The sequence below is a fragment of the Labeo rohita genome, chromosome 9 (genome assembly GCF_022985175.1).
Source record: "Labeo rohita strain BAU-BD-2019 chromosome 9, IGBB_LRoh.1.0, whole genome shotgun sequence".
NCBI classification, from domain to species: domain Eukaryota; kingdom Metazoa; phylum Chordata; class Actinopteri; order Cypriniformes; family Cyprinidae; genus Labeo; species Labeo rohita.
This window is the reverse complement of record NC_066877.1, coordinates 2673409-2691878: the sequence shown is the minus strand read 5'-3', so window position 1 is coordinate 2691878 and position 18470 is coordinate 2673409. Positions and strand designations below refer to the sequence as shown.

Sequence of the window (18470 nt, the reverse complement as noted above, 5' to 3'; positions counted from 1 at the left end):
ACCTCGCCAAAACTCAAATCAGGGTAAATTTGACTTATCTGAAGAACAGCGGGCAGTTTAACTGTTCAGGACAAACAAGGGACTCATGAGCAACTATCACTAAACAAAACAAACAACAAACATACCAACCAAAAAAAACAGCTGTGGATCATTAAGGTAACAACACATTATTAAGAATCAAGTGTATACACACTTTTGAATGGGGTCATCAGCTAAGTGAAATATCTTATTCATGTCAATACTAAATACAAAATAACATGCATTTTGTATAATTCCTCTTATTTTGGTAAAATAATTAACATTTTGCAGATTCTGCAAGGTTTATGTAAACTTTTGACTTCAACTGTATATTTAACTTCTTAGTATATATATATATATATATATATATATATATATTTTTTTTTTTTTTCATTTTTGCATACCTACAGATGACATCCTGCAGGCGCCCCTGCCTGAATCCATTCAGAAAACTGAACAGCTGCTGAGAGGAAGAATCACCACTGATCAAGATGTCGTATGTTCTACTATTAACTACAAAAGTCATGTGCAAGTACTGTAGACACTTTGAGTAAGAAAGCATCTATCACCACAGCTTCATACAGCATCCCAACGTAATTGGTAACACCATAGTACAACGACAACAATACCATGTTACTTATATACACGGTGCAAAAAAGCCGTTTTATGTCAGAAATCAGCAAGTCTGTGGCAATCTGAATGAGACGATGGAAAAAAGCAAGGAACGAGTGAGCTGAAGGTTGTGAAAGAGCTTTAACAGGGAAAAATGATTCACAGGTATAAGATTTCCCATTAGAGTCTGCTAATTATTTCCACACCATTAGTGGCAGCTCTCTAATGAGGGATACGAGCAGACTGCAGTATATCACAGTGCTCTGCTCTCCTCTGCAGGGCTCCGGTTGGGGGGGGTCGTGGTAATAGCCCCCCCAACATCCCCCTCCTTATGCCCTCTTAACCCACGGGGGCACAGAGGGGCAAGAGCTAAGGGCATGTTCAAATCACCGCAATATTCCTTTCTGATTGAATTTCTGCTGAAATAGATGTCGAGGCGGACTCAATGCTGTAATGTAAAATGTTTGGCAGGGGCTGTTCTGACGGTAGATGTAAGAGGAGGTTCTCCATTAATATGGTAAATATGGGAACTCAAACTCCTGATGCTCATTTTTGTCACTGTATGGAGACCCATTTCTGCTACTGAATAAAAAATAAGTTATTGCAACTTTTTCCATCTCACAATTCTGACTTTTTCTTTCAGAATTGCAAGATATAAATTCACAGTTCTGACTTTTTTAATATTATTATTGTTAAGGGGAACTTTGAGGGGAAAAAAAAAAAAGACTAATATGTTCCCAATTGTGTGTTTTAAAGTCAGATTGTGAGGTGTAAACTCGCAATTCTGAGAAAAAGTGTCACCAGTAGGTTTTTAAACTATTTCTCGCAATTCTGACATTATAACTCAGTTTGAAGAAAAAGAAGTGAGAATTGAGAGTTTGTATTATGGAAATCCAAAGAGAGATTTTATTTAGTGGCAGACATTTATTCAATGCCTTCCATACACGGTCTATGAAGACATTTTTATAATGCGAGAAATATCAAGTGGTACAACCATTCTGTGATTTTCACTATTTAAAAAAAAAAAAAAAAAAAAAAAAAAAAAAAATCAAAACCAAATTCTTGAAAAATCTAAAGTAGCAATTTATTAATCATATATATATATATATATATATATATATATATATATTTTTTTTTTTTTTTTTTTTTTTTTTTTTTTTTAAAAACTCAAACTTGTAAAATCAAGATTAAATTAACATTTAACCAACATGCCATTTTTGTAAAAAAAAAAAAAAAAAAAAAAAAAATTTACTGGATGAACATTTTAACATTTCTGCCCAATAAAATAGAGCTTGGCATGACTAGAAAAAGGTTTACTATAAAAATACTTAATTTAGCTATAGTATAATAAAACAGTTTAGATTGCTCATATCTTTAATTATATGTATTGAGAAAGTAATGGAAAACACCATCAAATCACAACTTGCTGGATAGGTATAATAAAAATAAAATTAAATAAAACAACACCTACATAAACAATATTTTCCCCTCCATTCACCCATAAAGACAACAGAACTTAAAAAGCACAAATTTTTATTTAAGTACTACAGCAGTACTCGCGCAGTTATAACAGCGTCTAAAGAACATACAGATAGGAAAATTCATGGTAAAAAAACAGTAAAGAGAACAAGTATTGCAGCCAACAGTTCTCAAAGTTACCAGTACAGTACAGAGATAAAAACACCCCCTTTGGGAAAAAAAAAAAACAAAAAACAAAAAAAAAAACAATTATACATTTAAAACAATGCAAACTTAATTTCATGTAGACAACTCATAACTGTCTACTCAATCTGAACCTGCAGCAGGTTTAAGGAAGCTCAACGATTAAGACACTTGAGGGTGATGTCAGTTATAATTGGACTTGAGAAGAATATGGCAGCCAGTTTATTCACTCTCCTCCAGTTCCTTCTTTAAACTGTGGAGAGAGGTCAGAGGTCACGATTAAACATTCATAGATTCACCTGAAAGCCACAAGGTGACTGACACAACAGTTCCGTCCCAAAACTTAGTGAGTAGTGTACATACACAACAGCTATGATGCTCTAAAATGCGGTGTAGATAGGCAGCACACACATTTTTGAAACAGCTACATATTTAGTGTTTCAACTACAAAAACCCATTACCTTTTCAGATAAGCGTGGACATTGTCATAGCCGTGGTACTTGGCCAGGTACACGAGCACACCTGTAGCACAGCGACCCTCTCTGGCACGGCAGAAACTGCAGTTACAGATGCCCCGGCACGGGGGGCAAAGCCACTCCTACAAGAAAACACCTCATTTAGAAAAATACCTTTCACGAAGCATAAAGACTGACTGGAAGTCTGACTGGAAAACATCACTAACCGGGTTCAGGAGGGCATCACGGACCTCCTCTCCGTAACGGTTCTTGAGACAAGGCCCGCAGAACTGTCCACGAACACCCACGCATTCTGGGTTGCGGCAGTTGGTCTTGGTGTCGGTTGTTTTTTGTCGACACTGATGGCAGGTGGAACCCTGATGGACGAAAGCACAACCCACACACTCATGAAGAGGCTACAGCGCTTCGAACAAGTTGAGAAATGAAGGCTTGGCTAGCAAACAGGTGTTGTGATACTAAAAGGATCAGAGGAGCTCTAGGTTAGATGCTGAAGGAGACTTACAGTGGCCCGGTTGTAAATCTTCTCTCTGACGTTGACACAGATGTTGTCCAGTTCAGCATCGGTGATTTCCTCCACAGGCCTCACGACATGAGGAATCGTCAGAGTGCTGTTATAACTGCGCCGACGTGGCTCCTTCTGCTCACACACATACACAGAAAGAAATTAACACTTTTCATAAAGTACACATTAAAAATGTATCAAAAGTGACAGTCAATACAATTATAAAAGTTGAAAAATAATAATAATAATAATTATTATTATTTTAATAATAATAATAATAATAATAATAATAATTTATTATTATTATTATTATAATTAATACATAAATAAATAAATAAAATATGTAACTACAGCTTTTTTTTTCCAGTTTTCAACATTGGTAATAAATGGCGGCAAATCAGCATATCAGAATGATTTCTGAAGGATCACGTGACACTGGAGACTGGAGTAATGATGCTGAAAATTCTGCTTTGATCACAGGAATAAATTACATTTCAAAAAGTAAACGTTACATCTCAAAATGTTTTATATTGCAATATTTTACCCTCTCCTACCAACACAAAACTTTTAAACTGCAGTGTATAATTTCAGCACATACACACTACCAGTCACTACAAAGTTTTTAATAAGACTTTTTTTGTTGTTTTTTTTAAAGAAGTCTCTTCTGCTCACTAAGCCTGCATTTATTTGATGCATAATACCGCAAAAACATTGAAATATTGTTACCATTTAAAATAACTTTTCCTTTTCCTAATACATTTTAAAATGGAATTTATTCTTGTGATCAAATCTTAAACTTTTTGCGTCGTCGCTCTAGTCTTCAGTGTCACATGATCCTTCAGAAATCATTATAATACGCTGATTTGCTGTTCAAGAAACATTTTATCATCATCAATATTTAAAACAGTTGGAGTACCTTTTTTTTTTTTTTTAAAAGATCAGCATTTATCTGAACTAAAAAGCTTTGGTAACATTATACAATTCAAAAGCTTGACGTCAGTATAATTTTTATTTTTGGGAAATTCATATTTAGCGAAGACGCTTTAAATTGATCAAAATAATAGTAATAGTTTTTGAGCAGCAAATCAATATCACTTGCTTACCATTCAAAAACTTTGACTGTTAATGTACACATATGGGAGGGAAGGGGAAGAAAAAAAAAAGAAAAAAAAAGAAAATAAAAATTTATATTAAAGGCAGAAACACACCTCCTCTTCATCATCGTCATCTCTGTTTCTGCGGACCAGGCTGTATTTGTCCTCATGTTCATCCTCTGGAGGTGGGGAGGGTGGTCCGTCCACCAGTGAGCGTGAACGAGTGTGAGGACGTGTCGTCCGCTCTGGATTTCTCCGGCGAGCAGCACTGGGGTCCAAAGAGCGACGTGGAACACGACGAGGCTGCACGTGGAGAGATTACAATGTAAAGCAACAAAAGTATAAACTAAATTAATAACACTGTATTGCTCATAGGTAATAATTTAATATTTTATTAGACTAAAATGTTATTCAGTCATTGTTTTAACAAATTAATAATAATGATATGATATTTATTTATTTAAAGTAGCAGCACTCTAAAGTCTTACCGTATTGCCCGGTGATAAAGCAGCCTTCCTGGGAATGAGTCCAGGAACTTTATCCAGCTCAGCCATTAGTTTAGCAAGCTACAAAGAAGAGATCATAATTGTTACAACTAGATTCATACTTAAAAAATAAATAAATAAAAAAATAATAAAATTCATACTAATATTTAGGGCTGGCAACATAGTTACATTTTCAAACAACAACAACAACAACAACAAAAAAAAAACAATGCAGGCATGAAGTAGTTGACTTCCTCACCATAGCTTTGTTCTCTTTGATGTTCAGCGCTCTCTTCAGCATGAAGTTATCAGCCTCAGAGTCAGATTCGGGGTCTTTGGTTTCAGGTTTAGGGTCAGGTTTAGATTTGGGTTTGGGTTTAGACTTGGACTCAGGCGACACTGGTTTTGATGGACTGGCCCGTTTGTTCGGGAACTTCATGGCTACTCTGAGCGTGAATGATTTGCGAGTTTTCCTGGGAGGTGAACAGGCTTCAGAATCAGATTCCATTTTCTGTAAGGAAAAAAAAACAGTGGATTAATTAAACATATTCCTCCAGCTGTCAAAAACCAAATGATAAAGCAACAGCCCAAAACTGAAGCGTTTCCTGTGGTTACGAACCATTTCAGTCATGTCGTCGTTCAGATCGTTCTCAAAACCGCTGCACGCATCCTCTTCCTCAGTTACAGGTAAAACGTTAAACACTTTCTCTGTCGGAGCCGATCGTCTCGTCTGTCTCAGTGGTCGCTTCTACAAGACAAAAACCAAACCAAAACATCCTTATCGTCAAAAGTCTTACAGAGGGATGTATACAGAATGGTCTCGGATCATCTGGCCATCTATAAGATCAGTTTTAAGTATGGAAAAGTTCATACCGAGTTTCCAAAACCATCAGATCCAAAACTGTCACAGCTGTCATCGGAGGAAGAGGAGGAGGAGGTTTCCATTGGGACCACAGCAGCACTTCTGTAACTGCGAAGGCTCATTCTGGTGGAGGGGGGAGACGCCTGCTGTCTCTGTACAACAACATTCAAACCATTAATGAAGAGTCCAGCATAGAATAAGACATAGATCATCTCAAGTTTGTAGTAGAAATCAGTTTCAGACATTAGGCCTGGAAACAATATTAGACCTTGTTTATTTTCTAATGTCCTTCTACACAGCAAATAATGGCAAGTTAAACACTGTAAATCTTAAGTAGATTAAAAAAAATAATAATAATAATTAAATTAATAGAAGTACAGATGAGAACTGAAAGTGAAGCCAAGCCAATTAAACGTCTTCTATATCTGGAGTCCATGAACACTAGACAGAAACATTTAACCACTTAACAACTGGGTAATTTAGCTAATTTAGTTTTGAAATAACATAAGTCGTTTGTTTACAGTTGAGAAATTAGATATGAACTTTCTTTTATAATATTGATTATTTTTACTTTACAAACATTGTTTACATGTTTTTTTTTTAAAGTTTGGTCCGGCCCCTGCCCCCACTAAACATTAGCATACACGTTTACTAAACCAGCAAACAATTGAAAAACAAAGATAAACAGCGTTCCAAATGACGCACTATACGTTTGTTTACGTCAAAAACAAAGAAATAACGTCACCAATCGTTCTAAATCGTTTGAACTGATAATTTAACTGTTTATAGCGTTGAAACGCACGTTACACACGCCGCGGAAACACTCACTCATTCATTCACAAAAAGCAATAGCAGCTGGAAGCTACTTTTGAGCACACAAAGATAGAAAACAAAAGCTGTTATATTTTACTGTACATTACCTTGGAGCGCATTGTGTCACGTTGGCTGTTATTTAAGGGGGTGTGTGAGTTTATAATATGCCTGAGTCCACTGTGAATGTGTGCCCCGGTCCTGTGCAGCTGAGTTTAGTCTGGAAGTTGGCGGGTAATTCTTGAAGAGGCGTGACTCTCTTCCGCGCCACACGAGAGTCCTGGAAGCTGCGTTAAACTAATAAAGTAATAGGTTGCAGATTTAAGAACGAAATTATCCATTTAATTGTGAGTTTAGTATACACTTATTGTTATAACTGTAATACAAGTTCGAGGTTATTTTAATAAAGGTGAGTAAAATAACGTCTATTTGGCTTTACACGCCCTTGCAGGATCTTCAGCTGTGGCGCCAAACCTCAGAGCCAATTTGCATGAGGACACACAAACCGCGCGAAATGCTGACTGAATAAAACAAGCAGTGAGTTCTTTTAAAGTTTAAGTTTTATTAATATCTTATAAATTGACAAACGTTTAAAATTCCACCCATGTAATAAATAAATATGTAATATCATATAAATGAAATAATCTTCCATAATAAAATATAACAATAAAACCACATTTGAAATAGTTTAATAGAAAAAGTCCTCAATTATGATCACCACTAAGTACTTATAGCATAGTACAAATGCATAAGAAACTCTTTAAAAAGAAACAACACAAAATCAGAGAGGCAAATTCAAGTTTAAACCTGGAAAGGGAATATCAACTACGAAAGAGTAGAGAAAATGCATAATTTATGACATTTAAGATCAGTATATCCATTTCATTGTGAACTTTTACCCTTTATCAGTGTCAGTACAGATGCTTTTATTCAATCCCCTAGGAACAGCTAGGGTTAAGTGCTTTGCTTATGAACCAGCTCTCCAGCCCTTACAGTGGATCAAACGTGATTCATTATCAACCCCTTCTTTATGAACGCTCAACTTCGTCCACGCCCTCCGCCTCTCCCTCCTCTGCGCGGCCGGCCTCTGCCCTGCCTGACGTCCTGATGCTTATGTTCTTGTTTGTTAGTTTTCTTTCTTTCTACTTTAATCCAGTCCCCATCAGCAGACCCGGGCTCTTGAGACGCCCCTTTCTGCTTCACCCCTTCAGTGACTACTGCCATCCCCGGTATGGGGCGTTGGTGGTGAGAAGGCGCTGAGCCGTAAGAGTTGTGTCGTGGCCGTCCAGCATGTTGGAAGCCTCTGGATCCTCTCTGTGACATCTGATTGAACCTTCTGGATTCTCCTTCTCCTCTTCCACCTCCAGTGATTTTTAGCGTGTGGTCGTTGTATGTTTTTCTGTTGTAGTTGTAGTTGTAGCTGTAGTTGTTGTGTTTAGCTCCGGCACTAGGGGGCCGCTCTCGCTCCGAGGTGCTCTCGGATGTCGTGCTGGATGGGCTGCTGCCCTTTGACCCCAGATGAATAGTGGAGAGTTTGGCGGAAAGGGTGGGAGAGGAACTCCGCGAGTCTGTCCATGGAGTGAGAGGGCTGCGATTGGGCGATCTCCTGACCGCAGCGGCGTACGACGATTGGTTCCCGATGACAGACAGGAACTGAGGGAGAGTCATCTTGCCTGTGGACTCTTGGGCAGCGTGCTCTCTCCACTGCTTCATTCTCAGGCTGTAAATCCATCTGGGATCAACACCTGATCGAGAAACAGAATAGCAGAACGACAAACTGAGGCATTTCATCTCAGAAGGTCAAACTAAATATCATTTCAGCTGGTTTATGTTTGTTCATTTCATGTGGGGTTTGCAACCCTAATATCCAATTGTTTGTAATTTTGTAATTGCTATTAGTATTTTTTTTTCCAACTACAACAGCCAAAAAATAGTAAAATGTAATAAATAACATTAAATGAAATCAATAAAAGAATACAAAATTAGTAACACGATTGCAAATATTGCCCACGTTAAGGTATTACTCAGAAAGAACTAGTTTGTTTATATATATAGCCTTATAAAAGAAAGGTCAGCATAATTAATTTGAATGTGACCCCAAACATGCTCTCTACTAATCAGTATTGTATTACCTGAGTTGGACCTGCTTCTGCTATAACCTTCCCTGATGCTTGGCGCCGTCTCAATGACCAGCTCTACAGGTCTGATCACATCCCTCCCACTGTCTGGACTCCACTGAACTCTGTGCTCGTGTCTCGTGCACTTAGGAGATCTCACGTTACTCTGGCGGGAAACAAGGCACCCGTTGAAACATGTCCCCTTATGACCTTAATGGCACAATTGAAAATATTGCATATATTTTGCAAATATTCTCTATGAAATTTACACTATTTAGAAAGTTGCACATAAAGACTTATTAAGCAGTTTAAAATTTTCAAACTCTCTAAAATGTGAAATGTTAATTTTGTGTATTTAACATGAAATTAAAATGACTTTTACGCTATTTACTTTCTTAACATGCATTCCTACCCTTGTGAAAAAGTATGCTTAATTGTATTGAATGTCCACCTGTAATGTACTTTGAAACTTAAAATTATATAGTTTAAAATTGTACATACTAATATTAAAAGAAAAATAAGCCACTTGAGTTTACTTAGAGTCAGTTTCATAATATATTTAAATGTACTAAATTGCAACATCATCATACATGTATTTAAATACATGACATATAAGATTTAATAGAAAATAGTAATGGTTTACCATAAATGTGTGGCAGTACATTCAGCAGTACACCATATTTCAAAGGCAAGTTATTGTGGAATTAATATAATACATTTTTTTAATTAACAAATTGTCTGAAAACATTTAGTTTTCACTTACAAATACTCTGCCGTTCAAACGTTTGGGATCAGTAAGATGTTTTTTTTTTTTTAATCTCTTATGCTCATCAAGGCTGCATTTACTTGATAAAAACACAGAAAAAAAACTGTAATATTGTGCAATATTATTGCAATTTAAAATACAGGTTTTCTATTTTAATGTACTTTGAAACATAATTTATTCCTGTGATGTAAAGCTGATTTTTTTAGCTCCATTAAGTGTCACATGATCCTTCAGAACTCATTCTAACATGCTGATTTATTATCAATGTTATGCTGGTTAATTTTTTGGGAAACTATGATACTTTTTTATTGATGAATAAATTTTATTAATAAATAAAAAGTAAAAAAAAAAAAAAAAAAAAAAAAAAAAAAAACAGCATTTATTCAAAATATAAATCATTTCTAACAATATAAGTCTATCACTTTTTACTGAATAAAAGTATTAATTTCTTATAAAAAAAAAAAAAAAAAGAAAAAAAAAAAATACTGACCCCAAAGTTTTGAACAGTGGTGTATATGGTTACAAAAGATTTCTATTTTAAATAATTTTAAATAAATGCCCTTCTTTATAACTTTTTATGGATCAAAGAATCCTAAAAAAGTAACAGTAATAATAATAATAAATCAGCATATTAGAATGATTTCTGAAGGATCATGTGACAATAAAGACTGGGGTAATAACGATGAAAATTCAGCTTTTTAGATTTTAAAGTATATTAAAATAGAAAATATTTTAAGTTTCAATAATATTTCACAGTATTACCATTTTGTCTGTATTTTTGATCAAATAAATGCAGCATTAGAGACTTCTTTAAAAAAAACATTACAAATCTTACTGATCCCAAACTTTTGAACGGCAGTGTAATTATTAAAGTGCATTATTTTTGTGATGTGCTCTTTTTACAGTACGCTAAATAGTACATCTTTTTTACATTGTATTGTTGTTGTGCACATCTGTGCACATCATTCCAAAGTAAAATAAGACTCATCTTCAAGTCTTGTATTACATTTTATTTTCTTACAGAATAAGCAGTTTCACATGGAAAAATTGCACACTTCAGAATTGGTTGCTCTTTATTTTACAGAATATTTGCACTTACAGTGTGAAAGTACTAAGTAAGTACTAAGTAATATAAAGTAACTACATGGGCTTATCATAGATTAGGTTTTGGTTTTTTAGGTTTTAGATTATGTTTGGGGTTGAATTAAGGGGTTAGTACCTTGTAATTTCTTTAGAACAGAACAAGACTAAAATAAAGCGCTAGTTCATGTTGACTGTACTGTGTTCTAGACTTTTGTCTGGTACTTACCTCATAGTTTACTATGCAGTCAACTGTTTGTGTGCCAGATATTCCGACGATCCATTTATCCATCACAAACGGAGGCTGAGGAGTAATTTAGATTTTAAGACAAACAGTAAAGCACGTCAATCTAAGGCATGACATGCATCAGGTCTTCTTTCTACTCATAACACACTTAAAAACTTGTGTTGGTTGTTGTGAGCATAATGACACAATCATCTCAGCTCTACGACCTCAGTCTCCTGCATTCCTCAAAACACAGCGCAAACATAATGGAGACGTAATTTACAGTGTTATGTGACATTTCCCACCTTGGTCATCTTTAATACATCTACATCTGGTCTGTTGGCATTAAAGGTCACGTCTCTGATATATGCGATTGCCACCTCATCTCCATCAAGCTCCATGTACATTTTCCATTTGCAGTCCTGCGGAGGTCAGAAAGACAGATACAGATGAGACAACAGTTGGTAGGATGAGGTTAAAGTGAAGCATCTTATATAGGTAAATGTGGGCACAAACATGATGCATGTGTTCAACAAACAGAAATGTAGATCTGTATGATTTGAGCTATTTGAGGGTGATATAACCCAACAGCACAACCTAGAGGACGGTAATTGGTATTAAAATCACACTTGAGCTTTATTGGCTCTTTTTGCAAAGCGCAAACACTTTAATATAAATAGATTTTCACAGTTCCATGTCAAAACTTTAAAATCAACGTAATATCTCAATGTTCTTCCCCATACAAAGTGTTTGGGTGATTGCCAGGACGTTGCTAAGGTATTCTGAGTGTTTTCAGTGCATTGATATGTGGTTTCTAGGGTGTTTTGGCTATTCTCAAGTCATCTTCAGATATTCAGGTCTTCTGGATTCCTCTTCCAGTGTAAGTCTATAGGATTTTTCAGGAACTTTTGACACAATCTTCTGCTAAAAATCATAAATCCAGTCATGAATAGCAAATCTCTCATCTCAATCTATAAGTTTCATGATATGACATGTCATTCAATGTAAGTGAGGCTTGCCTGTGCAGAAGACACCTATTCTGAGTGTGTAGCATGCTGCTGTGGTTGCCAGGGTGTGCTAGGGTGGTTACACCCTCCTCCTTTAAAGGGATAGTTCACCCAAAAATGAAAATTCTGTCATTAATTACTCACCCTCATGTCGTTCCAAACCTGCAAGACTTTTGTTCATCTTCATAACACAAATAAAGATATTTTTGATGAAATTTAGAGCTTTCTGATTCCTACAAAGGCAGCAACGGTACTACCACCTTCAAGGCCTAAAATGAGAATATTTTTTTGTGCGCAAAGAAAACATTGCCGGTTCCTGCGTCAGCAGCTCCACACGCATGCATCATGGTACTCTGGTGAACACATCAAAGACGGACACAGAACAGGAAAAATGGTTGGATAAGGTTGTTATTTATAGGACTCGACAAGGTGGATTCGGGCCCAACACTAATTCCTAATACACAGATATTGTCTGTAGTGAGCAAGATTGGTGTGAAAGTGGTAAACATGCATTTCTTTGTTTACAGTTTGAATATCAGCAGTCCTAGTTCTGGTTTCCTTTTGACTGACATATACAGATTACTGCCACCTGCTGGTGTGGAGAGTTACATGTTAGTTGCCCACTGGCTGTAGCAGTGTTTCACAACCCTGTTCATGGAGGCACACCAACACTACACATTTTCCAACTTTTCCTAATCAAACGCACCTGAATCAACTCATCAGCTCGTTAGTAGAGACTCCAGGACCAGTAATGTATTGGTCAGATAAGAGAGACATCCAAATGTGCACTGGGTTGGGAAAAAATGTGGAAAAGGGTTGGAAAACACTGGGCTGTTGTGTTTGCGGTGTGTTCAAGCACAGCTTTTTTGGCCCAGACTCAGCCAACATAATACACCGCAAACATAGTCAGCTTTTCATCGCGGCTAGTTCTTTTATGATGGTTTGGTGTAGGGCTGGACAATAACTAAATATTAATATATATTGCGATATACTTTTTATGTGTACAGCCATTACTGAGGAAGCCACTGTTTCTACTGCTCCAAAAGCGCCACCTGCTGGCACAAAATGAATTTGCATTTTCAATAAGCCCATCTCCAGCAACATGTTTTTGTTGTTGCTCACATTTTTTCTGTTTCTGCAGCAACTCTGAGTACTTTTCATATTCTTCATCCTGGCTAATGCACTTTTGTTTCAATCTATAAGAATTATCAGCCTATGTTAGATATTAGGAGTCTGAGATTCTGTCTTATTTGACAGTGATTTCACATTTCTTGTTTGTGTAAATATAAATAAAAGGTGAACATTAATTTATTTGTGCCATTTTGTTCTCTCTAAAATATATAGTTTTATAGAAGCATAATTTTTTTAGCAGCATTCTTGGCAGTTTTTCTGAGGCTTTTTTAAAATATTGTTCATATCTGTATTGGAATTGTCTTGTATCGACTGAAATTAAGAAATATATCATGATATATGATATATCAGCTCTACTTTGGTGTGTTTGGGACTTGCATATGAACAATAGAACTGATGAATGCTTGTAAATTCACACATTTTCACTTCTATAATAACAATTTCCTTGTCATCCAAGATGTTCATGTCTTTCTTTTTTAAGTTGCAAAAAAATTAATGTTTGAGGAGAACATTCCAGGATTTTTCTCCATATTTTTTCTTCAATGGGACCCAGCAGGTTGAAGGTCCAAATCACAGTTTCAATGCAGCTTCAAAGGGCTCTACATGATCCTAGCTGAGGAATAAGGCTCTTATCTAGGGAAACGGTAAGTCCTTTTTTATTACAAATTTATACACTTTTTAACCACAAATGCTCATCTTGCACTAGCTCTGCAATCATTACGTAATCACGTTGGAAAGGTCAGTTGGTGTTGGTTAGTTCTTCATCTGTGTAATTCTGTTAAAAAATGTAGGGTAGGGCAAAAATCTAATTTTCTTCTCCAACCTCAAAATCGTCCAACATCATTGTTTTACCTTTTTTGTAAAGGGTATTTGACTTGATCTTTGCACGTTCGCTTTGCAAACACTGAGTCGGTACTTCCACCTACATCACGCTTGACCTTTCTGACATGATTACGTAATCTGTGAAATCAGGCTAGTGCAAGATGAGCATTTGTGGTTAAATTTTTTATCTTTTTTAGAAAATGACCAATCGTTTCGCTAGATAAGACCCTTATTCCTTGACTGGGATCATGTAGAGCCCTTTGAAACTGCAGTTTGGACCTTCAACCCGTAGAAGTCCACTATATGGAGAAAAATCCTGGAATGTTTTCCATTTCTTTTCAATGGAAAAAAGAAAGACATGAACATCTAGGATGACATGGTGGTGAGGAAATTTTTATTGTGGAAGTGAACTAATCCTTTAACAGCAGCTTTTAGAGTGTTACAAACAATGTTGAACTTTGCTCTGTTGTAAATCCATGAGACATTGAGGTGTGGCGTGTAAAAGCAAACATATCCCGGAGGAAGCCAAGCCTGAGAATGTTTGAATGTCGACGGCCGAGTATTCATGCACACACACAAGTGTGTTTCTGAGACAGAACGATGTGAAGACTGAAGCTACAAGAGATCAGAGTGCAGAGAAGCGACCGTGTTCGTTTCTCAGGCATAACAAGAGCGAGAGACCTTAACATCCATTCTCATTCACATTAGCAATGGAGATGAGGCCCCTTACCGAGAGGCCACGCTAGACACGGCTGAGCCGAGCGCGCTGGGCAGAGCGGTAATGATCCGTCCAATCTGCCAGCCCGGCGCCGAGGTCAAAGGTAGCAGCTTAAAGCACGTGGCCGTTCACACTTACGCAGCATCTCGGGCGCTCTCGTTCGCGCGAGAGGCGAACGCGCGCCTGTTTGTTTTGGACGGGGCTTAAAGGCATCCAGTAACGCATCGGCCGAGCGCTGACCAAGCGTTTGCCAAACGTTAGCCCTGCCTAATAGCAGCGGCAGAAACAATGTGCGGTAATGACGGCCAGCGTGGTAAGCGTCTAATGACACCTCATACATAATTCAGCACCTTTCCGGCGACTAAGCCCTGATATCCTCATTAACAGAAACACTCTGTGCTGTCAGATGGGCAAAGCACAATCGCAGGGTCTCATTTAGGCTTTGAGAAGTGCAGCTGGTACCACGACACCGCCAGGAAAGAGAGAGAGAGAGAGGGAGACGGAGAGCGAGCGAGCGAAAAAGGCGGAAAAAAAAAGCTTGAGCAGAGCGGGTTTGTTTTATTTAGTGCAAAAAACCTTGCAGTTTGTAAAAACAAGGCTGACACGGAGGCTGACACCAGGCAGGGGAAAATAATTAGCTCTCATTTTCTCAGACTCCTGTTTCCTTCTTCCCGCTGAGCTTCCTCCCAACCAAACCACCACATGTCAGGAGAAATAGGAGGCAATTAGCGGCCCCGCTTCAGCCCCGCCGCACGCGTTGAAAGGGGACTATTTATGATGGGACAATGAACAGCTGAAAGATTAAATAACATTTGCCTTTTAAAAAGAAAATGACTTCTGGCTAAATTTTTGATTAAATTCAAACGGCAAGTGAAGACGCAGTCGCTCTCCTGTGTCAGGGGCCCAAACAAAGGCTCGCCGGCAAGAGGGGGTGGATGCTACGCCTCGTCTTGGATGAAAAATTATTTATCTCTCGCGGCCTTTTTTAAGTGAACGAGAAAGAGGAACAAAAACAAGAGGCTTGGGAACCGAAAATGCCTTTAGCGAAACAGTGGTCAGTCTTCGGAGGAGGCCGATAACAGGCATCTTTTACTTGAGGAAGACAACTTCAAATCAAGGAGCGCCGCAATTGCGACAAAACATCTCAGTTATGACAAGACATCACATCCCCGACAAAAGCCCCCTGTTAACACAGCCCATGATACGCAGGCCGTGATGCAAAAATAATGACAGCGAATAACAAAGAAAACTTAGGCTTTACGTACATTAAAGAGAACCACAAAAAATGCAATTACTTTTTTTAAGTGTTTGGATATGAGTCAATGACAAGCGAAAATCTTATCATCCTTTGGAAATGTAATCATCTTCGTTCCGTTTCCAATTTAAAATCTGGGGTAAACACCAGTTTTCTTGAAAGCAAGTGATTGTGCTCATCTTAATGATTAATTTTCGAAAATATACATATCTAGTTATATTATTTATTTATCTAGTTATATTATAATATATATTTATTAGTTTTTACACGTACCATTTTTTTTTTTTTTAATTCAGAAACATAACTAAGTTTTGGGGGAGTTGCACCGCATGACATTTTACAACCTGAACTAATGTTGCATAATGTTGTATTCAACTTACTGTCCTTGACATTCAGTTGTCTTTGTCTGTATGGGTCCTCTCTATGATATCATACATTTTTTGCATACCTGTGCATGCTGGTTGGACCAAATGACTATGATTAGTGTTAAAAAGCAGTGAATCAATTGTGCTAAGTGTATGTTCTAAAATAGTTATAACAGAATTCTACCAGTTATAAAATATTAAAATATAAAAATATATATAAAATAATAATATATTTTTTAAGTATTAAATAATAAGTAATAATAAGTATTAATTTTTTTTTGTAAGTATTAAATATTTTTTTTTGGTAAGTATTTTGTTTTGATTGATGTTATTTTACAATAAATTACTTTAACTTCAATTTTTTTATGGCTTAACCCTTTAACTGTCACTCGCATTTTTGAACATTAAAAAAAATTTACTATCCAGACTTTATTTTTTTATAATTCATGAATGAAAACATTTTGTAATATGATTTTAATGTACATTTTCTGTGGTAATGCAATGTCTGGTTTTAAAATGCTTTTAAAATGATGTATATATATTTTTAAGTTGCACTCTTGACATATATTAATCTATTACTTTTCCTACTTAATTTCTAACACAAAAATATGGTCAAATATCTATTTAGGAGTCTTAGACCTTTCCAACAACGTATAGTTTGTCATGATTAGATTAGGATTTATTTGTAATATGGTGAAGTAAACTTAGGTGTCCCACTGAGTGGATGGTGACAGTTAAAGGGTTAATTAATCATTAGCTTTTCATTAAACTCACAAACCCCCTGCAGTTCCTTCACAAACCCCAGTTTGCAAAACCTTCACATAATGTAATGCTTAATTCAGTTCATGTTGTTGGTTAAAACGAATGCAATATATATTTTCTGCATTGCAATATCAATATGGTACAATATTATGCTATTTAAATCAATATGATAAACGATTTAGGTCAAAAGTCATTTTAAAAGTAGTCTGAACATATTACCTAAATGTGTAATGCAACTTTTGTCATGCAATTTGGAATCAGTAACGGACTACTTTGTAATTTGTAAGTAATGTACCCATATTCCAAAAACTAAACATTACGTCATTGGTCCACATATGATTTTCACCTAGCAACCACCTTGTAACACCCACAAAACCATGACAACCACTCAAAACATTCAACTGCATAACAGCAACTTGTAAGCAACAGAATAAAATCAAAGATTGCATGGATTGAGTTTTGTATCATAGACTAATCAGTAACTATGAAACACATGATATGCAGTGGTGTGATTTACCGTTTGGCCTGTGCCTGCTTTCCAGTGATATCCAAACACCAACTCCAGATTTACAGTCTTCCTCCACTCCTCCTCTGCTTCCTCCGTGGCCAAACCATCCTGAAAGAGGATGTACAGGTAAATACATTAGCTGTGACCGTGACGGATGAGGAAGGATTCAGCTAAAGCAACGGTAGAGTTTATTCAAATGCAAATTCAGGTCAACTGTGATGTAAAAGATGATCTGGAAAGCCATGAAACCACAAAAACCACATGCCTTGATCAACGGCGGAAAGTGGAACAGGTTCAGGTAGTCGTGGGTAAGTTTCTCAATTTCGGTCTGAAAAAGAAAGGTTTGACATAACGTTTAAAACATAACGAGAGGGATTTATGCAGCGCACTGACAATCAGCCAATGACCAGCTGTGTGTGAATGTAATGTAATTATTACCTGTTAATGGACTTTCAGCAGCAAAACAACAATTAATACCATTGTGTATCACTTATGAACATATAATTCGTGCTCTGGCATATGTCATATACATCTAGAGTAATTCATTCAACAAATCAGGCTCTCTATGGAGCACGCAGACGAATGCCTTACAGGACCAGGCGTGTGATGTCAGTTCTCAGCGTATCCCAGAGGAAGAAAAATTTGTTCTCAGAGGTTGCTCTTTCAAAGCTTAGCGATATGACACAATGGAGTTTCATTTAAATATAAACGCTGTCACAGATATTTCTAAACTCCTTGGCTGGCAATAAAAAGAATTCCAAGACACAAATCAGTCGACTGTTAAAATATACTATCATGCTCCAACATGACCGTGGCATTCCTCAAATCATTTGGTCTTCATATTGTTCATATGAGTTTGCACTGAAACTTTATTTATTTTAAAACTCCGTTAAATTGATGATTTTACCATGCACCTTAATTCGGAGAAGGATGTTCCATTTAAAATATACATTTCTGGCATTTGGACAAAAATCTACAGACTACTGTTGTCATGATACCAGAATTTTGACTTCAATACGATACCTGACTATCGTACCTTTAGGGTCTTCATTATATGACAATACCTTTCCGCAACAAAAACAGTAAAATGCTAATGAAGTGACTCTCAGAGCAGTTCTAGAGATTATGTTCATGTGTTCATGTACTCACATATTGAGGCGGCAGAGGCTGAAAACACTGCGAGTGTCACGCG

At 36.7% G+C, this 18470-nt stretch overlaps 2 protein-coding genes across 2 annotated transcripts in view; both read right to left on the bottom strand.

Moving 5' to 3' along the window:
- Nucleotides 1-2146: 2146 nt before the first annotated feature.
- On the bottom strand, nucleotides 2147-6754 carry cdca7a (cell division cycle associated 7a). Its single transcript, XM_051118549.1, has 10 exons — nucleotides 6632-6754; nucleotides 5723-5863; nucleotides 5469-5597; nucleotides 5109-5360; nucleotides 4853-4930; nucleotides 4479-4667; nucleotides 3271-3405; nucleotides 2975-3124; nucleotides 2754-2890; nucleotides 2147-2545 (listed from the first exon to the last, which is right to left on the bottom strand). Exons 1-10 carry the CDS (start codon nucleotides 6641-6643, stop codon nucleotides 2515-2517), a joined length of 1254 nt encoding a protein of 417 aa, XP_050974506.1. The 5' UTR covers nucleotides 6644-6754; the 3' UTR covers nucleotides 2147-2514.
- Nucleotides 6755-7063: 309 nt separating this feature from the next.
- Nucleotides 7064-18470, bottom strand: part of map3k20a (mitogen-activated protein kinase kinase kinase 20a) — a 42636-nt gene continuing 31229 nt past the window's right edge. The window contains exons 15-20 of the mRNA XM_051119593.1: nucleotides 17544-17606; nucleotides 17288-17386; nucleotides 11016-11132; nucleotides 10714-10788; nucleotides 8654-8804; nucleotides 7064-8266 (exon numbers count right to left, since the gene is read on the bottom strand). Coding sequence (XP_050975550.1) covers nucleotides 7560-8266; nucleotides 8654-8804; nucleotides 10714-10788; nucleotides 11016-11132; nucleotides 17288-17386; nucleotides 17544-17606 — 1212 coding nt within the window. The 3' untranslated portion in view covers nucleotides 7064-7559. The remainder of the gene's footprint in view (nucleotides 8267-8653; nucleotides 8805-10713; nucleotides 10789-11015; nucleotides 11133-17287; nucleotides 17387-17543; nucleotides 17607-18470) is intronic.

Bases quoted from the DNA above. Each gene is read 5' to 3' on its own strand.
- cdca7a (XM_051118549.1), bottom strand. The intron at 3,125-3,270 runs GTAAGTCTCCTT...TTCGTCCATCAG, and splicing joins AGATTTACAACCGGGCCACT to GGTTCCACCTGCCATCAGTG. The intron at 2,546-2,753 runs GTAATGGGTTTT...CTCTCTCCACAG, and splicing joins GTCCACGCTTATCTGAAAAG to TTTAAAGAAGGAACTGGAGG.